This window comes from Stigmatopora argus, chromosome 14 (assembly GCF_051989625.1).
Source record: "Stigmatopora argus isolate UIUO_Sarg chromosome 14, RoL_Sarg_1.0, whole genome shotgun sequence".
NCBI lineage: Eukaryota > Metazoa > Chordata > Actinopteri > Syngnathiformes > Syngnathidae > Stigmatopora > Stigmatopora argus.
The window spans coordinates 1,047,850-1,073,807 of record NC_135400.1 but is presented as its reverse complement, the minus strand read 5'-3'; the positions used below and the strand labels follow the sequence as shown (position 1 = coordinate 1,073,807).

Here is a 25,958-nt window from a genome sequence, read left to right as displayed (position 1 = left end):
TAGAGCGAGAGAGAGATTTACTAGAAACTGGTCGAAAGAAGCTATCTAATGACGATTGCAGTTTTCTTTTTTTCATCATAAATGATGCGGTAGCACTGTATGGCATCATTCAATTGATATGCAAATTTTGTGCAACGTTCAATATTTGGGTCCTGCTGCTCGATCTTTATGTTTATAAATGGTACTGACGGTCGAACGATTCAAGTTGTATTCATGTGCAACGCTCACCACTTTCTCACGCACATCAAGCTTCGTTATTATTGCCACGCATTTCAAATGAAATGGCTTGCCTCTTCCTTGCACCTCCCTCAATAGAAGCCTTTTGCTTTTCACCAACCATATTGAATAATGATGCACGAGATATTTAATAATAAAAATGAAAAAGGTTCTTTGCGCACTGGAGATACGTTCACGCACTTCCACATTGCAACGAACTGGGCAGAGGAAGGTGGATGCTGGGTGAACTGAGCTCTCACAGCGCCAGGCGTCGGTATTAGCGGCGGAAAGAAGCACTACTCGGAAAAAGGCGCACAATACAAAATTGAACTTACGAACATTTTTCGACATAAACGCAATTTGCAGACATGTTCGTATGTACCGTTGTTCGTAACTCGAAGGTTCGTAAGTAGGGGAGCGTTTTGGTCAGGTATCTCATACAAAATGTATTTTTTTGTAGTTCATGGTATTTATTCAATGATAACTGAGTCAGTTTTATTATTTTCCTTCGCTTTTATCCTCACGAAAGGTTGAGGGGGTTTAATTTGTTTTCTGATCAGTTTATCCTCACAAAGGTCGCATAACCTATCCCAGCCATCTAGAGCAGTAGGCGGAGACACCCTGAATTGGTTGCCAGCCAATCGCCTGGCACAAGGAGTCGAACAACCGTTCGCGCACAATCTCATACCTTTGGAAAATTTGGAGTGGCCAATCATCTTGCCACATGTTTTGGGATGTGGTAGGAAGTTGGGGCATCTGGAGAAAATTGTGAGGCAGACGTTCTAATCACTGGATCACAATGCCACCCTGGAAGTTTAGCCTAGATTAGACTACACCCTAAATTGATACCCAGCCTATCGCAGGATAAGTGAATTTAGGATCAATAAAAGATGCAAATGTTCAATTAGTAATTGACAATTTTGAACATTTTTGAGGCAGTGAAACATTCCTTTCATCTAAAAATCCATCTGTGCGTCTTCTGACTCATTTTGCTATGCCTGGTCACAGTTTTTCACTGCCTAAAAATGTGAAAGTGTAAAAATTACATCTCTCCAATTGCCTTAAATGTAACCGTCTTGGGTAATTTTACCATGTTGATTGTGAGTCTACTCATTCATTAACCAAAAACAAACTTCTTTTTGCCAGGTTTCCATTAACAGCCAAGGTAAGAAATCACAGCACCCAAGTTGTTTTAAAGAAAAATAAAAAATAAATCATATTCACACAAATCGTTCCGATTTCAAAAATAACCTTCTTTTTACATTCCAGGAGAGTATGAAGATGCACTGAAGGTATGTTTTATTGCATTTGTAATGAATAAAAAGCTGACAACTGTTACACAAGGAGACTTGGGGATTGACTGCTGTGTTAGTCTTTTGTTGTAGCAATTGGAAGGCACACACCGACGGAACCCCTTTTTTGTTGCTATTGGATTGTATTGGATAACTTTACCCATCCCGTATTCGGGAAATTGCGTTGTCACAGTAGCAAGGGGGTGAGGATGCAGAAATAGGAAAGGCATTTTAGACCTAAATAGATAGGTAATAAATGGGTTAATAAATAAATACATGAATAAATATATAAATAAATAAGCGTGTTGCTAATATATATATATATATATATATATATATATATATATATATATATATACACACACACACACATACACACATACACACACGCATACATACACGCATACACGCATACACGCATACACACATACACACATACACACACACACACATATATATAAGCACACATATACATACATATAGATGTACATGCATACAGTAGGTCTTAACACAGCCATTTTTTTTGTTAAAGACCCTGACAGCTGATGGGAGGAAGGATCTGCGGAAGCGCTCCTTCCTGCAATGAGGGTGCAGCAGTCTATTGCTGAAAGATCTTCGGAGAGACTCCACAGACTCATGCAGGGGGTGGGAGGTGCTGTCCATGATGGACATCATCCTGGTCAGCATCCTCTGCTCTCCCACTTCCTCCACAGAGTCCAAAGGACAGCCCAGAACAGAGCTGGCCTCCTGACCAGCTTATTCAGCCTGTTGCCCTCCCTCTCCGTGCTCCCGCATCCCCAAAAGAGCACTGCATAAAACACTGTAGATGCCACCACAGTCTCGTAGAAAGTCCTCAGCAGTGTCCTGCACACTCCAAAGGACTGTAGACTCCTCAGTAGGTAGAGGCGGCTCTGGCCCCTTTTGTACAGGGCATCTATGTTTGTGGACCAGTCTAGTTTGTTGTTGAGGTGAACACCCAGGTACTTCAAATTCTCCACAATTTCAATGTCTGTACCCTGGATGTTCACCTGAGTGGTCTGTTGAGGATTCCTCCGAAAGTCGATGACCATCCTAGTGGTGGACCGTCAGGGCCTGCAAGGCCTTCTCTGCTGGCCTAAAAAATATCTGAATCACAGACTGATGTTAATTATGTTTTGTCCCTGAATACTTATTAAATAATTCCAAATTGTCTGTCAGCTTCCTTTTATTGCTTTTCCCCTGGTTGTGCTGCTTCCAGATGTGTGTTATCATATTTAAACATTTAACAATCACATTTCAGCCATTATTTGTTGCCAGGGTCAGAAATCTACATGCATGGTAGGGTGATTGGACACTCTTAATTGCCTCTAGGTATGAGTGTGAGTATGAATGGTTGTTTGTCTCCTTGTGCCCTGCGATTGGCTGGTGTATTATACTTAAAATATACATTCCCGTTAGTGTCATATTCAAAATATACTTTTTCTGCCAGAATGTAGAATGACTTCAGGCTTAGTGAACAAGGTGCCTGCCTTTATCTGGTCATTGTGTTTGCGTAGCATTCTTCACAGTGATGTGTGAAAACAGTAGAAGGCTATGGTGTTTGTAATATATACACTTGCTCCTGTGTTCTGACAGTTGTAAAAGTTGTTCAAACAGAAGAAAAAACATTGTAAAACTTTTCCTGACCTGTCTAAATATCCTGTTTTCATGGTTCAAAGGGAATTGTCATAACTTGAGAATCACTGTTTCAACAGATGTCTAAGTAAGACCCAATAGTATTTGTTTCAAACCAGCCATGTTGCTTTAGGTATACTTAAATAATAGGTAGGTAGGTATCCTTTAATAAAAACAGAGAGACATCGTTGACATATTCCGGCTACTAAACTTGCAAGGAGAATCCACCCTGACTTCGTCCTCGTCCCAGATGATTCTGAAGAAACGGCATCCTCCTCTGTTCATTTAGTCGCGCATAATCAAAACACTTACTGTAATCTGATTCAAACAATTGCATAAGCTAACCGAATAACACCATTAAGATCAAAAAACAACTGCCACAACAATTTCGTATCAGGTCGGAAACCAAGAACACCTACGTAAGAATTTGCACAAGTAAGCATACAAGGTGACCTGAGCGGATCAGAAACCAAAACAACTGCGTAAGAATTTGCTCATATAAGCATAATAATTCCATATATGGTAAAACCCGAGCGACAGTATTTTTAAACAATATGCGAGTATTTTCGGAAGTTGGTTAGATTATCGCCATCTGCTGGAATCCAAGTCAAAGCAATTTAAGAGTCCTCCGTAGATCTTCATCGCGAACTCAGATCAACAGTCCTTGGCCTGGAACGTGATGCCCTGTCCGAGTCAATAGTCCTGAAAACAATTAAATGTCCTCGAAGTGGCTCCGTCCTTTTGCACGGTCCCAAATTAGATGAAGCTCCTATACATATTAATGATTTAAAATGCACATATAATAATATCCCCGAATAACCCCAACAGTAACTGAAACCCACCCACTAATATTCAAATTACGCCCACTTTGGGTGCAGATAATGAAGGCTTTAAAAATTGAGTCAGCTTGCCTTTTCCCTTGCTAATAAAGAGAATTGGCCATGGAAACTTCAATAATGTCTTAGCTATATTTTGTCACTTGTCTCACCAAATCTTTCAGAACAAAGAATAGAATATCCTACACTGGCCACCAATTCAGGGTATATCCCCCGCCTTTGGCCCGAAGTCAGCTGGGATAGGCTCCAGCACCCACCGCAATTAGAGAGATGAGATTTAGGAATATAGCCACATTTTACTCACCAAAAATCAGTGCGAGCTGCGCTGCGTTACTCGCGTCTGTTGTCTCACCCACCATAACAGCGACCAACTGTGCTTTATAAACTTCTCTTCTGATTTCTTCCCCCACCACTTCAGCAATAGCAGTGATCAGGTCGTTTTGTATTTTGCCCGACGTCCCACTAAACACTTTATTAGTGGACAGGTGGTAATGTAAATCCGTGTTTCTCTCAGCAATGAGAGAAAGAAGCGTCATATAGTTTCCTTTGGAGAGCTGCCAATCTCTGTCGACTTTTCCATGGTGAATGCGAATCAGGCTAAATCGTTATAAAATGTAAGAAAAATAACGTAGGACAATTCAAATCAAACTGTTATTATCATGTCTTTACAATAATTGAAATATTGTGTTTTTCACACTTGAAAAAGTACAGCATAATGAAAATAAGTTCATCTTTGTGTTTGGGTCCTTCAACGTGTGCGTCACGCTGAAGTCGCACAGCCATTGTGTGCAATGTGCAAATGTCGGTCCTTTTGGAGACGGCGTCAACATGAGATATTTCGTTGAATAAGAAGCAATACAATTCTGCGAGTGTCTGGATTTCTTAAGTTTCATCCAAATTGCCATCCATTTTGCGCTTATTCCGAGTAGGCATATTGATAAGACATACCAGTGCTGTGTACGCCTACTTCCTTTAGAACAGTGGTTTGATCCAACCCCAGGGGTTTGGTGAGTCGGTCTCAGGGGCGCGGTGATTTGGTCTCAGGATTTCGGTGGAGCCTCTGCCGCGAAGGTTAAGACACATCGACTCACCATGTCTATTCATGATAACTTGCCCTGCTTGACTATCACTGGCTGCAGATGATCACGTGACATTGCTTGGCCAATCAGTGGTGCGAGGAATTTATATATCTTTAATATTCTTTTTTTTAAATCAAATTTTATTTTACACTAAAGTAGGATTCGGTGAATGTGCAGATGAACCTTGTGTTCAGTGAATGCGCAAATGAAACTGGTGGGTTCAGTGAATGCGCATATAAAAATAGTGGGGTTCGTCAGCTCCTACAAGGTTAAAAACCACTGGTTTAGGACAACCCCGGAAATGATAGAATTTGTTTCAAAACAAAAGACTGGTGTTTTAGTCAGCCTTAATACTTATATAAAAAAAGCAAACCGAAAATGTTAAAGCAATAGACACTACCTATGCAGTCGATTCAGAATCATTGGTCAGACCTTGTAACTCGGCTGATTCACAATGCACTCATGTTACCGAATTCTTCCGGTTTACAGTGCAGTTGAATCAAGATGGCAGAAGCCGTAGCGATGGTGTGAATTTTGAGGCATTTAAATTGGAAATTTGGTGCTTTTAAGAAATGATTGCTTCAAAAAAATGTAAGTGACGCTTTTGGGGGATTTCCAGGGTGTAGGGAGATTGTCCGGGGTCCCGGAGTTTGGGTTGTATTTCTGGGTAAACCCTGGAAATTCCAGGGTAGTTGGCATCTCTGCCTTTGCTTTTGGATCCAGCACTTTCATCGTGGCCCCAAAATGAAAGTTCCAGCTTGCCCAAAAAAATGACACAGTATATAAGTCTTTTTAAGATTTCCCTATTTTTCTTCACATTTTCGTTGTGGAGCTCCGTTTCCCTGTGCCCTTGCTCGCTGAGCTGTAGTTTCACTCTCCACTCTAGCTTCGGAGTTATCCGACCTTTCTTAATGATGTCCAGCTTTCCTGAAAAGTCCTTTTTGAAAATGGCTTGACTGTAAATCTGCAACCAAATGGGCGGCCCAGCGGCTGAGTGGTTAGCGCGTCGGCCTCACAGTGAGGGGACCTGGGTTCAAATCCAGGTCGGTCCACTTGTGTGTAGTTTGCATGTTCTCCTTGGGCTTGCATGAGTTTTCTCCGGCTACTCCGATTTTCTCCCACATTCCAAAGACATGCATGTTAGGCTGATTGGACTCACTAAATTGCTCATAGGAATGAGTGTGAGCTTGAATGGATGTTTGTCTCCTTGTGCCCTGCGATTGGCTGGCCACCTATTCAGGGTGCCCCCCTCCTCTGGCCCGAAGTCAACTGGAATAAGCTCCAGCACCCCTTGCGACCCTAGTGAGTATAAAGCAGTTTAGAACATGAAAAAAAATCAAAATGTTACCTGCCCTTTTGGGCAGCTGTCAAAACGTTACCTGCTCTTTCGGGCAGCTGTCAAAACGTAATTACCTGCCCGAAAAGAGTACCATATTTTCACACCTATAATATGCATCAGTTCCTGGTGTATATTCTGGTTTTTTTGCCCATAGACAAGGCGCTTCGGCCTAAAGGGCGCTAACGTATGCTATGCCGCTATACTCGTGTATGTTATGCTAGCGAGTTGTTTTTTTCTTTTTTTAAAAATGACAGCATGAGCAAAACTCAGTTTGATTGTGCTTTATTGAGGGCGAAGCCGGGTCCCCCTGCTTGTTTAGTACCAAAAGACAACTCTTGCACAATTAAAAAATTCTCTTTTGAAAAATGAGTGTATAACAAATAAAAGATTGGGTGTACACAAAGAGAAGGTGAAGAAATTCAATACACTACTATTAGGATCCGACAGCCGTTTCTGGCAACCATAAAAAAATTCAACTCTACGCTGCACGGTTTGGACAAACGTAGCGAGATAATTTTAACACACACACACATCCATAAATCACGCTTTATAAGGATTATAGATGACCGCCGAGGTCGAAGCCTTGCCACCACTTTGGAATGCAGAAGATTGTGCTGCCATCTTGGTGCGCTTCAATTGTTGACGCCTTTCCCAACTCGATACGAAATGAGAACTCCTCTTTTTTTGGCATAATTGGTAAAAAGTGACGGTGCTAACGTATGTAAAGTATGCAAAAAAGGAATGTATAATATATACAAAAGCAGGAGCATGCCTTATAGCAGGGGTCCCCAAACTTTTTCCTGTGAGGGCCACATAACCTTTCCCTTCTCTGATGGGGGGCCGGTGTCAGTTTGTAACAGAAAAAGTGTGACGATCGTAGGGGAGCTCAAAAAATTTATTGTTTTCCAGAAAGCCACACAACCAAATAACCCTTTCCAGGTTCTTTACAGAAAAAAAGTCAGGAAACAAATAATAACACTATTAATGAAATAAATAATAACTAAATAACCCTCTCTGAGTTCTTCACAGAAAAAAACAGGAAATAAATAACACTATTTATGAAATAAATAATAACTAAATAACTCTCTCTGGGTTCTTCATAGAAAAAAAAGCCATGGAACATTAACTTTCTGTTGTGCCATGCACAATCTTCTCCCTTTGCTCTGAAGTTTATGCACGACACCACAACCGTCATTACAGAATCCCACGTCAACATTTTGCAGCACAGTGCTTGCTGGTGAATTTGGCAGTGGACTCGTAGCGGGGCGATGAGACCCCTTTTTTCCAACTCCCGGTTCATGCGTCCCATTATTAGACCGCGAGTTTCAGCCACCATGCTAGGAGCCCCGTCAGTCGTGATGCTAGCTAGCTTTAACCAGTCCAGGTCCAACTTCTCCATGGTTTGGCACACTTTGTCAAAAATATCCTCTCCTGTTGCAGTCCATTTGAGACTTTGGAGGGCTGCCAGATCCTCGCAAATCTCAAAGTTTGCGCTAACTCCACGAATAAAAATGAGCAGTTGCGCTGTGTCTTGCACGTCCGTGCTTTCATCCAGTGCTAATGAAAAAAAGTCAAATTCTTTCGTCTTCTGCTGCAGCTGGGCATATACATTACTCCCGATTTCTTCAACGCGTCTGGCGATTGTACTCCCCGACAGACTTACGGCATTAAATGCATCTTTCTTCTCGGGACACACTTCCTCCACGACAACATCCATACATTTCTTAAAAAACTCTCCGTCAGTGAAAGGCTTACCGTTGCTTGCTATCAGTTTAGCAACCCGAAAGCTGGCCCGAACGGATGCCTGGTTCAGCTGAGCTTGGCGTAGAAATGTAGTCTGCTGAGATAATATTCCAACTTTTAGCTTTGAGAGTTTGTCTGCTCGTATTTGGCCTTGCACGCTATCGTACTTGTCTTTGTGACGGGATTCATAGTGCCGGCGAAGATTGTATTCTTTGAATACTGCCACCGTCTCTTGACAGATGAGAAAAACAGCCTTTTCTTTGCATTTAACAAAAAAATAATCGTTTGTCCACTGCAGGTTAAATACCCTGCATTCTGAATCAATTTTTCTCTTAACTAACCTTTTCGCCATTATTCCGTTCTCAAACAGGTTCAGGTTGCAGTTTTTATATGCTTGAATAGCATCGCAATAGCGATGGTACCAGGGCTCCGCCCTCACCTGCGATCGTCCAGATGTCTCACTAACACTCTGCTCACGCATGCAACGGTGTAAGTGCCCGCATGCATCAAAGGCAAACACTCTCCCCGCGCGTGTCACCAAAGAAGCAATGCGAAGGCCCGCTTCACTGGGATGATTTGTGGGCTCAGCAGGGGTGCAATGAACCAAACACAAGATTAAAACGTCCCAGTCTTCAAGGCCAAATAGGAAAATAAATCCGATAGCGTCTCTGGTATTGTTCAGAGGGCCGGCCCAAATGTGCCGGCGGGCCGGATCCGGCCCGCAGGCCGTAGTTTGGTGACCCCTGCCTTATAGTATGGAAGAGTGACGGTCAATGTTAAAAGAAAGGCTGACGAATTGGACCTATTTAAGCAATGTTTGAGTGTTATTTTTGGTAAAACATTGTAAACCAAAGTAAAAATCTGACAAAAATAAATACTCACACAATAGTGGTGCTGTTGCGTTGTTCATGCAACTAACTTCAAGCGGAAATGATTAAACGGAAGGACTCGGGTGTGCACAGAAGAAAGTGTGCATTTTGGGAATCGTCATGTAATGTTTAAAACCACCACAAGAGGGCAGCAAGCTAACATATTTCTGCTCACTGCCCGAAAATTGGGTAAAATCCAGCCGAAAACCGCATTTATTGATTAAATACAAATACTGGAGCTTTTTAGACATCAGAACCGGGCCCGGAGTATCATTTCCCCGGTAAAAAGACAGTGATGAACGTCGATACGTCCATACGTGAAATGACAAAAAATGCACTAAAAAACTAAAATTTGGTAAAATCCACTTCCTAGCATCATTTATTGATTGAATAAAAATACTGGAGCTTTTGAGACATTACAACCAGGCCAGGGGGTGATTTTTCCCGGGAAAAGACAGCGATGGACGTCAATGGTGAAACGCCAAAAATTAAACTGGGGTAAAATCCACTTCCTAGCAGCATTTAGTGATTAAATACAAACACTGGAGCTTAAATACAAACACTGGAGCTTTTCAGAAATCAGAACTTGGCCCACAATTGAAATATTATTTAGGAATATTGCCATATTTTACTCACCAAAAATCCTTTTTACACAATATCCATCCTCCTTTCTTTCTTCCTTCTTTCCTATCGCCATCGAAGCTAATGATGAAAGTCGAGCCTGTCCTGTCATATTTCTGGCATAGTCCGTTTTGAAAATGGCTTTAAATCAAAACAACAATATACTATTTGCTTGTGGAGCTAAGTTAGCACACTGAAAGTGCCGCACACACCATATTCCCGGCTGTAACAGGCTTGCTAGCTTCGGAGTTGACCGCCCTTTCTTAATGATGTCCATTTTTTTTCTGGAAAAGTCCGTCTGGAAAATAGCTTTGTGAGAGAAATCTGCAACAGAATTCATTTGTTTTTGCCACTGTCGGCCATGTGGGTGGAGTTTGCGATCTCTGGCTGCTTTGGCCCGCCTACTAGCCAATCATAGTTTGTGAAAGCAATGACATGTACCAGCCAGCAAAATGCTAACGCCTATGAAAAATCATTGTGGGGTTGCCAACTCGAAATCTGATTGGTTAAAAGCAACAGTCTAGTTTAATGCAGCAGAGCCCGCAAGAACTGATTGTGAAGGCTTTGAGGCAGATCTGATCTGGCAACAAATAATGGCTGAAATGTGATTGGTTAAATGCTTCAATATGAAAACACACATCCGGAAGCAGTGCAACCAGGGGGAAAAGCAATGAAAGGAAGCTAACAGACCATTTGGAATAATAAGTATTGATGGACAAAATATAATATGATTCAGATATTTCTTAGGCCAGCAGAGAAGGCCTTGAAGGCCCTGATGGCCCGCCACTGATATATATATATATATATATATATTTATGTATATGTATATGTATGTGTGTATATATATACTTCAGAGACACGCTTATTTATTTAGATATTTATTCATTTATGTATTAACTTATTACCTATCTATTTAGGTCTAAAATGCCTTTTATATTCCTGCATCCTCACCCTCTTGCTACTGTGACAACGAAATTTCCCGAATACGGGATGAATAAAGTTATCCAATCCAATCCAATTATTTTATACAATGGGGAGTTTGTGGATAGCGAAGAGAGAGAGTCAGTCACTTGACGGATGCGCTTGTAACGTAACATAAACTTTAAATTTAACTTAAAGGAACTCAGATTCCTATACACACACTTAAAAAAAGTTTTAATCTTGTTACACTAAATTGCAACCTTCTTGTGCAATAACCAAGGCAAAGAGGTTGATATATTCCATCGCGGCTTTCGGAGCAAACTTCCTGCTACTTCATACGTATTGACGAGCCAGCTCAGTCACCCGTAGACTACTCATGTTTTTCGATTATTTTGTGCTTAATATCGATTGTCATCATACGCCTTTTCTCCGCACTACCCTTCATTGAACCAGCTTGCTTTGGATCCATTGTGTTTCTTTAAATTCTGCACAGACTAAGGCAAAAAATTAAAAAAAATGAAAAAATGCAACGCTCCGCCCATTGCTCGTAGAGATCTTTGCACGAGGGAGATGCACCGAGAGAGACAGTGTGGTGAAATCATAAAGCAGCCTCTCGTGTCGCCCACCTGGCTGTATGCTCGTATATCAAAATATGTCTCTTATCTCAAGGTAAATATTTGCCCTGAATTTTATCCGTATCTCAAATTCCTCGTATGATGGGGCACTCGTATGTCGAGGCACTACTGTACAGTAATACTTTGAGATATGAGCTTAATGCGTTCCGTGACCGAGCTGTAGGGTTTAAATTTAAGCCCTTTGGCGTAATTGTCACCCATATCAACCGTGAAGGTAAAGGACTTCAAACTATTCTCTGCTTCTATGGCATAAATAAGAGTGTTAAACTGGATTTGTCTGTCTTGGGCTCTTAACATAGTAGGCAACGGTACCCGATCGTTTGGTCGAAAGACATTTGGTTGACGGAGGTTTGATCGACGGACAGTTCGTCAAACAGACGTTTCGTCGTTGCCGGACTCGCTCGCTCGCCCCACCCCCGGATTCGTGTGTGTACAAGTTTTTCAACCTCGGCCCGCGGGCTATATACGGCCCGTTAGGCTTTTTAATCCGGCCCACAGGCGTTGTCCAAATTATAGTAAAAATCAGTGGCGGTCCGTGCATTTTCTCGTAGCGCCTTCAACGGATCAATCCAACCCTCAAAAACTATTTTATGCCTATAAAACCTCTTCTGCAGCTACAGCTGTGACACCTAAAAAAATAATCAATAAATCAATGCACAAAAATGGGGTAAATTCCACTTCCTAGCAGCATTTAATGATTAAATACAAATACTGGAGCTTTTCAGACATTACAACCAGGCCAGGGGGGTGATTTTCCCGGGAAAAGACAGCGATGAACTTCAATGGCATACGGGCAAACATTGCCCGAAAATGGGTAAAATCCAGCCGAAAAAAGCATTTATGGATTGAATACAAATACTGGAGCTTTTTAGACATCAGAACCTGGCCCGGAGTATCATTTCCCCGGGAAAAAGCCAGCGATGAACGTTGATACGTCCATATACGTCCATACGCGAAATGGCAAAAAAAGCACTAAAATTGGGTAAAATCCACTTCCTAGCAGCATTTAATGATTAAATACAAATACTGGAGCTTTTCAGACATTACAACCGGGCCAGGGGGGTGATTTTCCCGGGAAAAGACAGCGATGAACGTCAATGGCGTATGGGCAAACATTGCCCGAAAATGGGTAAAATCCAGCCGAAAACAGCATTTATTGATTAAATACAAATACTGGAGCCGGGCCCGGAGTATCATTTCCCCACTAAAATGGGGTAAAATCCACTTCCTAGCAGCATTTAGTGATTAAATACAAACACTGGAGCTTAAATACAAACACTGGAGCTTTTCAGATATCAGAACCAGGCCCACAATTGAAATATTATTTAGGAATATAGCCATATTTTACTCACCAAAAATTCTTTTTAACTGTACACAATATCCATCCTCCTTTCTTTTTTCCTTCCTTTCTATCGCCATCGAAGCTAATGATGAAAGTCGAGCCTGTCCTGTCGTGTTTCTGACATAATCCGTCTTGAAAATAGCTTTAAATCAACACAACAATATATTTGCTTGTGCAGCTTGCTCCAAATACAGTTTGGTAGCTCTCTCGTAGTTAGCGCATTGAAAGTAGCGCACACACTCTTTAACACCTTGTAACAGGCTTGCTAGCTTTGGAGTTGACCGCCCTTTCTTAATGATGTCCATTTTTTTCTGGAAAAGTCCGTCTGGAAAATAGCTTTGTGAGCAAATCTGCAACCAAATCCATTTGTTTTCCTCCGTCGGCCATTGTGGGTGGAGTTTGCGATCTCTGGCTGCCTCACTCTGGCTTTGGCCCGCCTACTCTATAGTTAGCCAATCATAGTTGGTGAAAGCAATGACGTATCCCTAAGCCAGCAAAATGGCAATGCCTGCGAAAAAGCATTGTGGTGTTGCCAACTCGAAATCTGATTGGTTAAAAGCAACAGTCTTGTTTAATGCAGCAGAGCCCGCAGAACTGATTGTGAAGGCTTTGAGGCAGATTTCTGATCCTGGGAACAAATAATGGCAGAAATGTGATTGGTTAAATGCTTCATAATGGAAACGCACATCTGGAAGCAGTGCAACCAGGGGGAAAAGCAATGAAAGGAAGCTAACAGACCATTTGGAATAATAAGTATTGATGGACAAAATATAATATATGATTCAGATATTTCTTAGTCCAGCAGAGAAGGCCTTGAAGGCCCTGACGGCCCGCCACTGGTAAAAATCAATGACCTCATTCATTTCCCTTTGGCCTGCAATACCGCTCATCACTCTCAATTTAAAGACTGCTTTCTTTCGTTGAATAATAATTTAATTTTGAAAGTAAATTTAAAAATACATTTACACCTTCAATTGTGTCTTTTATCTTATATTTCAATCCCCAGGTTTGAAGACAAAGCAAATTCACAGATGATAGTCATCAGTGAGCTTTTTCAACCGTTCATTAACAGCAAGGTCTTTTCTCTAACATATCATATATTTCATCCAACGTATATTAATTGTAATTTCTTGTAAACTGTGTGTATATGTGACATGCTAAAGTGTTTAATTTATTATTTTATTAAACAAATAAAAGTGGGGATGTTTCGATTTGGATGTCTATATCAGGGGTGGGCAAACTTTTTGACGTCTACCGCCGTCAATGGCAGCTTATTGATAATGTGTTTAATTTGGGACAATAATAGTATAAAAGAGGCAAGTTTGTCTATACCAGGGGTGGGCAAATTTTTTGAATGGCAGCTTATTGATAATGTGTTTAATTTGGGACAATAATAGTATAAAAGAGGCAAGTTTGTCTATACCAGGGGTGCGCAAACTTTTTGACTTGCGGGCCAGAATGGATACTAAAATGTGACAGCATTTGAACACGCAATGTAATTTATCAAACCTGGGGATTGAAATATAAGAAAAAAGACACAATTGAAGGTGAAAATTTATTTTCAAATTTACTTCCAACATTTAGAACATATTATTATTCAACGAAAGAAAGCAGTCTTTAAATTGAGATTGATGAGCGGTATTGCAGGGCAAAGGGAAATGAATGATGTCATTGATTTTTACTATAATTTGGATAACGCCGCCGGCGGGCCGGATTAAAAAGCCTAACGGGCCATACATGGCCCGCGGGCCGAGGTTGAAAAACGTGTAAACAGTCGTATCCGGGGGCGGGGCGAGCGAGCGAATCCGGCGACGACGAAATGTCCGGCGGCGAATCCGGCGATCAAACGTCCGTTCGACGAAACGTCCGTTCAACGAACTGTCCGTTGACCAAACGTCCATCGACCAAACATCCATCGACCAAACGTCCGTCGACCAAACGTCCGTCGACCAAACGTCTTTCGACGAAACATCCGGTCACCGTAGGCAACATACAGTAAGAGAAACTTAGCCTCCAGACAGGCGATCCTGATGACTGAAGTGGAAATATTCTAGTTAAGTACATTTAGCCATTGGATTGGTTCAATCACCATGTCAAATAATTGGGGCTTGTTTATCGTCTAAGAAACCCACTGCTGCCCTGTTTTATTGACAGTGTTTGACAAAAGAACAGTCGCACACAAACACGAGTGACATTTCACTTATTTGCATGTACCAAACAAACCCTACTTCCTGCTACGCTGAAGGACGTCTCCTCTGAACGGGGAATGCTCCCATAATATTTAAATTCCTTAACAACAATTTTCATGCAAATTCATATCACATAAAACCTAAATCAAGGAAAATGACTTTGTTCTCATTTATTTCGCTCAGGCTGTTGAAGACACTTAACTATAAAACATCTGCTATAATATTTTAATTTTGATAATTATAACACTTTTTCTCGTTTAGATATTATCTTAAAAATATCTTTGAATGCAGGATCAACTTCAATTTATAACAATTTATTTTTGTTCATAGAGTGCAGCAAGGCAGGGCAGTCGATTGCACTTGAATGTGTATGAGACCCGTAGCCAACCACCAAGGATCTCAACTGGCAAGGCAGGAGGTGCAGAGCCAAAGCGGGGCTTCAGACCCCCTCAGCACTGTCCTCCTCTTTCCCAGATGGTCAGCCGAAAGGTTCAGGCATTGGTGCCAGGACAAGGCATGGTAGGCCCTAGTTAAAAACCTTTGATGTTTTTATTGTTTCCTGCATTTTAGGATAATCCTGTTTATACAAGTTCTGTATTCAGTTTTCATTAGGAAAATGTAACTACCTTACACATTCGGTTCAGTGTTCTAGCAATCCCAGTGTTAAACCTTCAATTTTTTCACAGTTCATATTCTAGACAGAAATATACTTTTGTTCTACCAATAAATAAACATACTATTTCTACTTTTTCAATCACAAATCATGATAATTTAAATAGGTATTCATTTCACAAATGTTTTTATAACTACAGTGGTACCTCTACTCCAAATTATTCTACATAGTACATATTCAAAATTGTAAATGTCATGTAATAACACTTTCTGTAGCCAGTATTTCATTTTGAAATTGCCGTGGTAGACTCTCCAAACACTCCGCTGGCCTTCGGTTTGCTAGAAGGAAGCTGCGTCTCCATGATCCCGGAACCAAGGTTAGACAGCTGTAGGCGAAAACACTGGTTAGCGGCCAGCGGGTTCAAGGTGAACATGGTGCCATCCTTACACAAAAATTGTGCGCTTCAGGTGGACGGCGCCAAAGTATTAACACGTGTGCGACCAAAAGCTCCCTTTGTAGTAACTTTGTCCGGCAGGTAGTTCTTGATTTGTTTGCCTTCGTTTGTCACAGAGTTCTTGATTTGTTTGCCTTCGTTTGTCACAGAGTTCTTGATTTGTTTGCCTTCGTTTGTCACAGAGTTCTTTCTTGAGTTTTCTGTGGGGGCCTTATTTAAACGTAGTAAGTTGTTGTATGTTTATGTGTGTGTGTGTATCTGTTTACTCCACCCAATAGGTATTACCTTCCCCGCGAGGGCCAGTACGCGTGTCTGCCCATAGCACTCTATTTTCGGACAATGATGACGTCGTCCTCCCTTTACCTGCCCGGTTGTCTCTACCCCATGACTGTCGGTTCGTGCATCCGCCTAGAGCACTCTATTTTTGGATCAGGCTGACGGTGTCCTCCCTTGTCCTGCTCGGTGCTCCCTATTTCACGCTGGGTGCCAGCTAGCGTGGCCGCCCACAAGGCTGAATTTTCAGCCAAGCAAAGTCTCAAAGCCACAAGACCCTGCCAGACCCCACCTCTTTTCTTTTTATTAATGTGCGTAACATAATTTTAAATTTTACAAATTGCAAGAATTGTATCCACTTATTACACAGCCTACTGGTGAGAGCATTGATATCCGTGCCAATATGAATATGAAAGTGAATTGGGCGAGATTGATTTTGTTCTTCATTTTCCAGACCTGACTTGCAAGAAAGGGGATTCGGGTAAAGAGCACACCCGCATACATTTGCTTGCAACAAAGAATACGTTTTGCTTAAATATTGAACTTGCTTTGCTCATCATTATTAGTATCATACTTTCTTGCAACAAAGTAAATGCTTTGCCTCTCATAACCTTAGTAAGTCTGAAAACAGAGGAGGCAGAATGGACTGGATTCCTAAATTTTGCCTTTTGCTAATAAACTTTACTCCTGGGAGTCTAGTCAAAGCGGATCAATACAGGAGTCTGACGATCAGAAGAGGTGGAGCAAGCGCCCAACTCCAGCATGTGGCGTGACAAGCCACAATCCCAAGACAACAAGGGATGACTTTCCTGACCTGGGGTCCATCCAGCGGGCACTGTACTGATCATCGGCGGGTGATCAAAGAAAATGGACCGGGGGACCCCTGGTGCCGGCCTGACAGGGCCACAGTAATCGTCTGGATGGCGATAAAGTGGAAACATCGCTCCTGCCATATTCGTCGGGACCGACCTGTACCGGAAGTCCAAAAGAACTTAACTGTTTGATGTGTTCAAATGTTGGAACTACACTAACGTCTTTGTAGTTAAAAACTACAAAAGGGGAGAATATTATGGAATGAGAGCTAATTAATCAAGTATGCGTTGGCCTGTGCACACTCACAAGAGTCAGGTTGACCTGCAAAGAGAACGTTCAAGAACGGAATGTGTCTGCCAAAACAAAAGGGTAGATCTTTCACGATAACGGCCTATAAAAGACACAAGGTTGGCAAATGAAGATTTAGGTCTCGCCCTTCCTAACCAGAACCTGCCTGAGCGTGCAGTCTGTTTGAAGCTCAATATGTGCCCAGGTCCTCATGGTGGAAAGTTTCCCACTGTCTGTTCAAAGCAGTCTTGGAATCAGGGGAGGGCGTCGTCAGGCCTTGTGATAAAGGTTCGCCTTTGAGGCTTTGCTTGTCGGCTGAGCTGGGTGTATGCTGGGGCCAAGAACAAAGAGATGTGGTCTCACTGTCCAAAGTGTGAGAGTGCTATGGCACTGTATGCACCTTTGATGTTAGAGTATACATCATCCAGCGTTTTATCCTCTCTTGTTGAACATTTCACGTGCTGGTAAAATTTTGGCAAAACAGTTTTGAGATTTGCCTGATTAAAATCTCCTGCAATTATATGCGGGACACTTGGATAGGTGTTCTGGTGATTATGGTGTCCATTAATAGGGAGAGAGAAGTACTTACCTTAACGTCCACTGGGATTTAGATAGCAGTGATGATAACGACGGCTAGCTCTCTGGGCAGAAAGAAGGGCCTGCATCTCACCGACATGAATTTGAGGTCTCGGGAACTGTGTCCAACCAGAACAGTGCTATTGTAACTCCATCCGTCATTCACGTAGATGCAAAGCCTACGACCTATTAATTCCCTGATTCAATTGTCCTGTCCGATCTGAGTGGTGTGCGTGTTGGGAGCTGCACCATAGTTTTGGGTATTTGTGGGTGTAGCCACGTCTCTGTGGTGATTAGCATGCAGCATTCTTGAACGTAGCATTTAGCGGCGAGCTGTAATTTCAAATCCTGCGTCTTGTTTAAATCGGTTCTGACGTTGGAGAGGTAGATGCTTGGCAGCGGTGGTTTGAGTGGCTGTTTTCTAAGCTTAGTCAAGAGGCCCGCTATATCGCCTCACTTCTGTTTTCTCCTCTCTCTTCGCCGGCCAGACCCCAAAAAAATACAGAGAATTGTTTTTTTTGTTTCTTTCTTTCTTTTTTTTTTTTCTTTCTTTCTTTCTAGTACAGACAGTTAATACTCTTGTCGCATACAAAAAATATGTATGTACATATGAAATTCTCATCTCATTTTCTGAACCGCTTTATCCTCCTTAGCGTCGCGGGAGCCAGCCAATCACAGGGCACAAGGAGACGCTCAACCATGCACACTGACACCCATACCTAGGGGCAATTTAGAGTGTCCAATAAGCCTGCCATACATGTTTTTGGAATGTGGGAGGAAACTGGAGTACCTGGAGGAAACCCACGCAGGCCCGGGGAGAACATGCAAACTCCACACAGATGACCATGACCTGGATTTGAACCCAGGACCCTAGAGCTGGAGCTGTGAGGCGACGCGCTAACCACTCGCGCTCCCGGGCCGCCCACATCTGAAATTAAGGGATGAAAATCAAGTGTTTCTCGGTCTTTGACCTTCATGGTTTTCGCCAGGTCCTCCAATTTCTTCCCAATTCCCCAAAACATGCATAGTAGGCTGATTGAACACTCTAAACGTGTCCCTAGGTATGGTTGTTTTTGTGTAGGGTTTTTGTTTCATTATGCCCTGTGATTGGCTGGCAACCAGTTAGGGCGGTCCCCAGCACCTCTGTGACCCTTCTGAGGATATCATGAATGAATTAATGACTAGAATGTCCTAAATATACTATAATTAGGGTTTCTGGCAAGTAAAATTCAATTCAATATTCTACATTCCTTCTGAATCAGGTGATTATGAAAGACGTAAAAGGGACCAAAGAAGAAGACAAGACTCCTCCTGCTTGGTTCACGTCATATATGGAGAATGTGAGTGTTATTTAAGTTTAAATATACTTGTGCGATAAAACAATAACATTAGTTATTTTCCAATAATTTTTGTTAGCAATAATAATAAAAACCTTGGATTAAAGTTGATAAATACAAACTGCAATTACACTACCTAAACACCGCAAAGAGCGGGGGCACTGATGCAATGTGAAGATCAACATTCAGCAGATGATGAAGATGGTGAGGAACAGGTAATCATTTAGCAACAGAGTTAGCAAGAGAGCTCTGCAGACAGAGCATCAAAACAAAAGGACTTTAACACAGCCAAAATGAGTTCTCTGTACTTATGAATGTACGTGAAGCACACAGATTGATTGAACCTTGGCAACGCTCCAAATATCCTCTTCTATACATAGACACAGAAGATATTTTTATTTTTTATTTTTTTATTCCTCTTAACTAACTTTGCATTAACAGCAGCCTTATTCAAACTTTCTTACCCCATTCTTCTCATTTGAGGACAGCCAGTAATTTTTTTCTTACTTCATATCAAGCAGTTTCCCCATTTTATGCAAATGTTATGAAACCATAGCAGAAATCAAAAACTTGGGTTAATAAGTTCATCCAACATTTTTATTTATTCATTTTTTTCATGCCAAATGTGAAGCAAATTTGAATTGTTTCGTTTCGTGAGGTTGGAAAAAGTCTGCTTGCCAATGGTAATGATGTCTTCAGTGGATTATTTTATTTATTTCATATTGCAAATCAACTTTTGGTTTGAAGGCAAATTCATAAAAATAAAGATGCTTGTGAACATTTCTGCAGGTTTTATTATTCATTACTTTTCATAGTGTAAAGAGGGAGTTGCCTTATCTTTATTGCACAACAGAACAACAACAAAACTTTTTAAAATCAGATTATATTCTTTTTTAAAGTAAGATAACATAGTTACATTCATATTTGAATGAGAAGGAAAGTAATTTTCCTCATTAACAGGAGTTTGAAGTTACAAATTTGAAAGACAAAAGGTGATATTTATCGTGATAATTATGGAAATCAAATAATAAAACATTTTCAGCATCAGCCAATAGCTCCCCTTATTAATGATTGCAATTTCCCTTATTAAGTGATAAAAAAAATATTTACAAATGCAACGTGGCACATATTTGCTCACATAGGGCGCACTTAAAAGTCTTAATTTTTTTCCAAAGTAGACGGGGTGCCTTATCAATATGTACTAAATTCAAGTTACTGTAGATGTCGCTGACAGCTAGACGCTCTGGGTACATGGCTTGCTGACGGTGAAGAGGCGGACGTGTGAGAGGGGAATGCACGTGCGCATATCATGCTTAAAGCATGACTATTAGCAGTCAACGATGATGTTTTTATCTGCTGACCGAGACGTTTCGGATTAGAGCCGAAATGGGTCAAACGAGATCGGTTTTACAAATAAACCTACTTAAAAAATCTCGTATAAAAGTTCTTATACGGCATACACAATTTGAAATGATCAAAAAACTTATAAAATACGGGAACAACGTATAAGTTGACAGGTATGTATTTACCTATTTTTCCATTTCTCTTCCAACAGTTCAAGGACCAGGTGGTCCGTGAAGCAGTGGAGAAAATTTGCAGGGAGTTCTCCGGACAGTGTTGCATTCATAAGCCACTGAGTGGAATAGGGGGAAATAGAGGGGATGAAATAGGTAGTGTGGCATTGGTACCTGAGGTTTCTTCCTCTATTCTACCAGGAGCGGCATCCTCTTCGGCTCTTTCCTGCTCCTCCTGTAGGGGACAGACAACAGGTGGAGGCTACCAATGCAGGTACTGGCAGTGTTGTCAAAATGTTGATTAAGTTCAGAATAATATTTATTGCTAGATGCCATAAGACAGGGATCGACAAAGCCCCCTTCTCCAACAAAAGGATCAGGACTGGATATAGCAGAACAGGACAGGTCAAAGCAGACGATCCAACAAGAACTGACAAATACACAGGGTTTAAATGGTACACGGTCGATTGGTCGCCGGTCTTTTGGTCGCCGGTCTTTTGGTCGCGGTCTTTAGGTCGCCCGGAAGTTTGGTCGCCGGTCTTTTGGGTCGCCGGTCTTTTTTGTCGCCGGTCTTTTGGTCGCTGTTTGGTCGCCCAAATGATAGGCTGCTGCCATCTACTGTCAAATTATTATAAAGAAACAAAGCAAATTCACAGATGGTGTTTTTATTGAAGCAGTCCAATGAACCTTCATTCTCTCTGGGAGAACTTGCAATGTTGAAATACTTTAGATTAGATGGTCATTTTTATCAAACAAATAAAAGTATTAGTATACTTTTAGCCTGGAACTTTGACATTAAAATAAAAGGCAATAAGTAAAATTAATTCATTAAAAAGAAGACAAAGCAAATTCACAGATTGTGTTTTTATTGAAGCAGTAAAACTTAAAAATTCTAGCAACCTTCATTCTCTCTGGGAGAAATAAGAGCACTCATTTAACACATCAGCTGCTGCCATCGACTGTCATAGGCGTCCAATGAACCTTCATTCTCTCTGGGAGAAATAAGAGCACTCATTTAACACATCAGCTGCTGCCATCGACTGTCATAGGCGTCCAATGAACCTTCATTCTCTCTGGGAGAAATAAGAGCACTCATTTAACACATCAGCTGCTGCCATCGACTGTCATAGGCGTCCAATGAACCTTCATTCTCTCTGGGAGAAATAAGAGCTCTCATTTAACACATCAGCTGCTGCCATCGACTGTCATAGGCGTCCATTTAACACACATTATTATTTTATTAACCAAATAAAAGTGGGGATTTGGATTAAATGTTCCAACATCCGGGTGCCGGGTTAAAAAAGCTCTCGGAGGACTACGGAAACCCGGCTCGATTCGAGAACAATATAGAGTACCTGCAAGCCATTGCATACAATTTGTAATAAAAACTCCCATCTGTGAATTCCCTTTGTACATAATTTGTAAGTTTGTATTTGTAATTTTTGTACAGAATTTGTAATTTTTGTACAGAATTTGTAATTTTTGTACAGAATTTGTAAGTTTTACTGCTAGAATTTTTAAGTTTTACTGCTTCGATAAAAACACCATCTGTGAATTTGCTTTGTCTTCTTTTTAATAAATTAATTTTACTTATTGCCTTTTATTTTAATGTTGAAGTTCTGGGCTAAAAGTATACTAATACTTTTATTTGTTTGATAAAAATGACCATCTAATCTAAAGTATCCATCTAATCTAAAGTATTTCAACATTGCAAGTTCTCCCAGAGAGAATGAAGGTTCATTGGACTGCTTCAATAAAAACACCAGCTGTGAATTTGCTTTGTTTTCTTTTTAATAAATTGACAGTAGATGGCAGCAGCCGATCATTTGGGCGACCAAACCGTGACCAAAAGACCGTCGACAAAAAAGTTGGCAGCAGCCGATCATTTGGGCGACCAAACCGCGACCAAAAGACCGGCGACAAAAAAGACCAGCGACAAAAAAGACCGGCAACCCAAAAGACCGGCGACCAAACTTCTGGGCGACCTAAAGACCGCGACCAAAAGACCGGCGACCAATCGACCGCACACGGTTTAAATAGACAGCCATGGGATGACGATATAGTCAGAAACACCTGAGTGACACGAGACAGCGAGCAGGAGAGACACCAGGGACAGGAAAAAGCAGGTGAAACCAATGGGCAATCACAGGACAAGTCACAAAAGAGCAATAACCAGGACTACAAAAAACTAACATTATCCTCCAAAAACTTATATACTTAACATAACTCCTCACAAAACACCAGGAAGGGAAGGGCAGGGGCTGCGGAAAAGGCACGAAAATCGTCCAGAAAAAAAATCTGTCTGGTGGGTGTTCAGGTCGGGCCACGAGGAAGTAGCAGGCTGACCGGTCTGGGGGGTGTCCAGGCCAGCCCAGCAGAAATATGTGGGCTGGCCGGTCCTGGGGGGTACATGAGGAAGTGCCGGGTTGGGGGGTCTTGGGAATTATGCCTAGTGCTGCCTCGCCCAAGACGATCTGTGGAGGGGCGATGGTGGCTGCTGCTGCCTCGCCTGAGAAATAGGCTGGCGGTGCGATGGTGGCTGCTGATGGCGGGTCGCAGGCCTTGCCCCGGAAACAACCTGGCGGGGCCAGAAGTGGCTCGGCCCTTCCTGCCGAAGGAGGCAGTCTTCACCTTCTGAAAACACGGCGGTTTGTGGGCCGCCTCGCCGTGGACACAGGAAGATGGGTCGCAGGCCGCCTCTCCCAGGACACAGGATGATGGTAGGAGGCCGCCTTGCCCTGGACACAGGATGATGCGCAGGGAAGCAGGGGCACACAAATTAAAAAGCCACAACTTAAAATAATGAAACCAATGTTACGGGGGGAAACACAGGGCAACGAGGAGTGCTGGATGTGAACATGCATGACCAGGACTGGACATAGAATAGAACAGGAGATATACAAGCATACCATCCGACAAGACCTGACAAATACACAGGTTGTTAATAGAAAGACAAAAGTTGACGAGACAATGAGGGTGACACGAGACAGCAAGCAGGAAAGACACCAGGGGTGGGTAACAGCAGGTGAAACCAATGGGCAATCACAGGACAAGTCACCAAGGGACAAACCAGCACTATGAAAAACCCAACCTAAACCTCCAAAAACTTACATACTTTGATCCTTCACCACTTTGTGGCTTGAACATTTGCGGCTTGAATATTTGTGGCTTCAGTACATTGCGTTATTTTTATAGTATTAAGTATTGAAAAAATTGTCAAAAATGTCAAAATTCACGCTGAAACTCACAAGCGGAAGACAGGGGAGAAAACAGAAGAAGCAGAGCCTTGACTTTTGCTTAAAGTCAAGGCTCTGCTTCTTCTTCGTCGCTGAATTGGGTGGCACTCAGCGCTGAAGAAGAAGCGATATTTCTCCAAAGAAGAAGAATGACGCTCCAAATAATATAAAAGGCTGAGAAGGACAGCATCTTGCCTTCTCCTGTTTTGTTGTGAATGAATTTCCCATCGTGCGCATCACCTGATGAGAAAGACTATGGCGAGTCTATTCCATCTTTGTTTGGATTTAGAGTCATTGAAAATGCCCCCTAAGCGTCCTGTGCCATCTAGGGCATACAATGAGCCCAGGAAAAAACAAGACATGATGACAGTGACCAAAAAAGTGACGTTGCTACACATGCTGGTTGTGCTTATGTTACTTCTATTTTGAATTTGTCTACGTGCAGACAACACCCTCCCTTTCGGAACACAAAAAGGAAATCATTGTATATTTGTGATTATGAAATAAAACAAAATTCTGCGTTGATTTTTTTTCTTTTTATTTCTTGTTCAAAAGTGACAACTAATGCAGTCATGAACCATCGAAAAAAAACGAGATATTTTGACATTAGAACCAATTCGGCCGCCACAACATCTTTTCTGATAAGAAAATTGTAATTTCTGTAATTAGAAAGCATCAGGTTCTCATCAAGATAGACTTATTTCTTTTTTCAAATTGAATAATTCAATATTTTGCATTTACAGCCACCCTGATAATATGTTTTTGATTCATACAGCATCTCAGAAATACCACGTGATGATTTTTCTCTAGATATCCCATTCAAAGTAACACATCTGTAATCCTTATTAAAACCATAAATATGGAGGTGAAAATTGAGAATCAAGGGGTGGCGAAATTGTAAAATTCAATAATTTTAAGGGTGCGGCTTATACCCGCAGGCAGGTTATATGTGAGTAAATACGGTACTTGCCGAGTAAAATATTGGACTAAGCTAACATTTTTAGTTTTTAACTTTCAAAGATACTGTTGTAGCTAGGAATTTGTCAAACCATTCAGCACGATTCACTACAACAGCTATAGCCATGGCAATGGTCAGTTAGGTTGTGAAAACCGCTCTCTTTTCTTTCACAGCGTGTGTACATCTTGTACTCTGTGTGAGCCTTGCAGTTTTGCTCATGATCCTAGTCACAATTTGGTGAGGGCTAGAACGCCACTCTCTATACCAGAACATGGATCACCTGCCCCAGACCACAGCAGGTACAAAAACATGACACCAGGGTTACATTTATGACATAAGTACTGCTTTGCTAGTTTATATTTTTTAAATACAATTTTTGTGAATTCACTTGTTCCATTGATTTGACTCACAGGTTCTATAGAAGAGGTGATCGTAGCTTCCGGAAGGCCGAGAAGCAGCGACTCAAAGCAGAAAAGCGACTGTTGAAAGCTGAAGTGAAAGAGATCCGTAAACAGTTGAGGTTGGAAAGGTATGACATCCAATGGAGTTCTTTACAGAGAAATGGACGTTCTTCTCCTGTGCTTCTTCAACCTCGCGCCACCCAGCATAACAGCCCTGAGTAAGTTATTAGAGCAGTTTACCAACTCAATGTATTGTCAGGAAAAGGTTTTGCTTTTGTTCAAATGTTACTGCCAACCAGTAGTGTGCCGTCAGGGCCTTCAAGGGCTTCTCTGCTGGCCTAATCTGAATCACAGACTGATGTTAATTATATTTTGTTCATGAATACTTATTAAATAATTCCAAATTGTCTGTTAGCTTCCTTTCAATGCTTTCCCCCTGGTTGCACTGCATCCAGATGTGTGTTTTCATATTGAAGCATTTAACCAATCACATTTCAGCCATTATTTGTTGCCAGAAATCTGCCTCAAGGCCTTCACAATCAGTTCTGCAGGCTCTGCTGCATTAAACAAGCGTCGATAAGACTGTTGCTTTAAACAATCAGAATTTGATTTGGTGACACCAAGGCCTTCTCGCAGGCGTAGGGATACGTCATTGCCTTCTCACAGGCGTAGGGATACATCATCGCTTTCACCAACTATGATTGGCTAGTGATAGAGTAGGCGGGCCAAAGCCAGAGTGAGCCAGCCAGAGCTCGCAAAC

At 41.7% G+C, this 25,958-nt stretch overlaps 1 protein-coding gene across 28 annotated transcripts in view; it reads left to right on the top strand.

The window, feature by feature from the left end:
- Positions 1-25,958, top strand: part of nbr1b (NBR1 autophagy cargo receptor b) — a 394,738-nt gene that overhangs the window by 38,540 nt on the left and 330,240 nt on the right. For 20 of the 28 annotated variants that reach the window (XR_013304864.1, XR_013304862.1, XR_013304863.1 and 17 more), the window contains 7 exons: positions 1,363-1,381; positions 1,486-1,508; positions 15,066-15,254; positions 19,015-19,092; positions 20,645-20,877; positions 24,971-25,096; positions 25,210-25,416. Coding sequence is in view for 22 of the 28 variants with exons in the window: in XM_077618756.1 (XP_077474882.1) it covers positions 1,363-1,381; positions 1,486-1,508; positions 15,066-15,254; positions 19,015-19,092; positions 20,645-20,877; positions 24,971-25,096; positions 25,210-25,416 (875 nt within the window). In the remaining 6 variants the exon portion in view is untranslated. The remainder of the gene's footprint in view (positions 1-1,362; positions 1,382-1,485; positions 1,509-15,065; positions 15,255-19,014; positions 19,093-20,644; positions 20,878-24,970; positions 25,097-25,209; positions 25,417-25,958) is intronic. The other 8 variants (XM_077618759.1, XM_077618768.1, XM_077618765.1 and 5 more) reach the window with 3 other exon arrangements.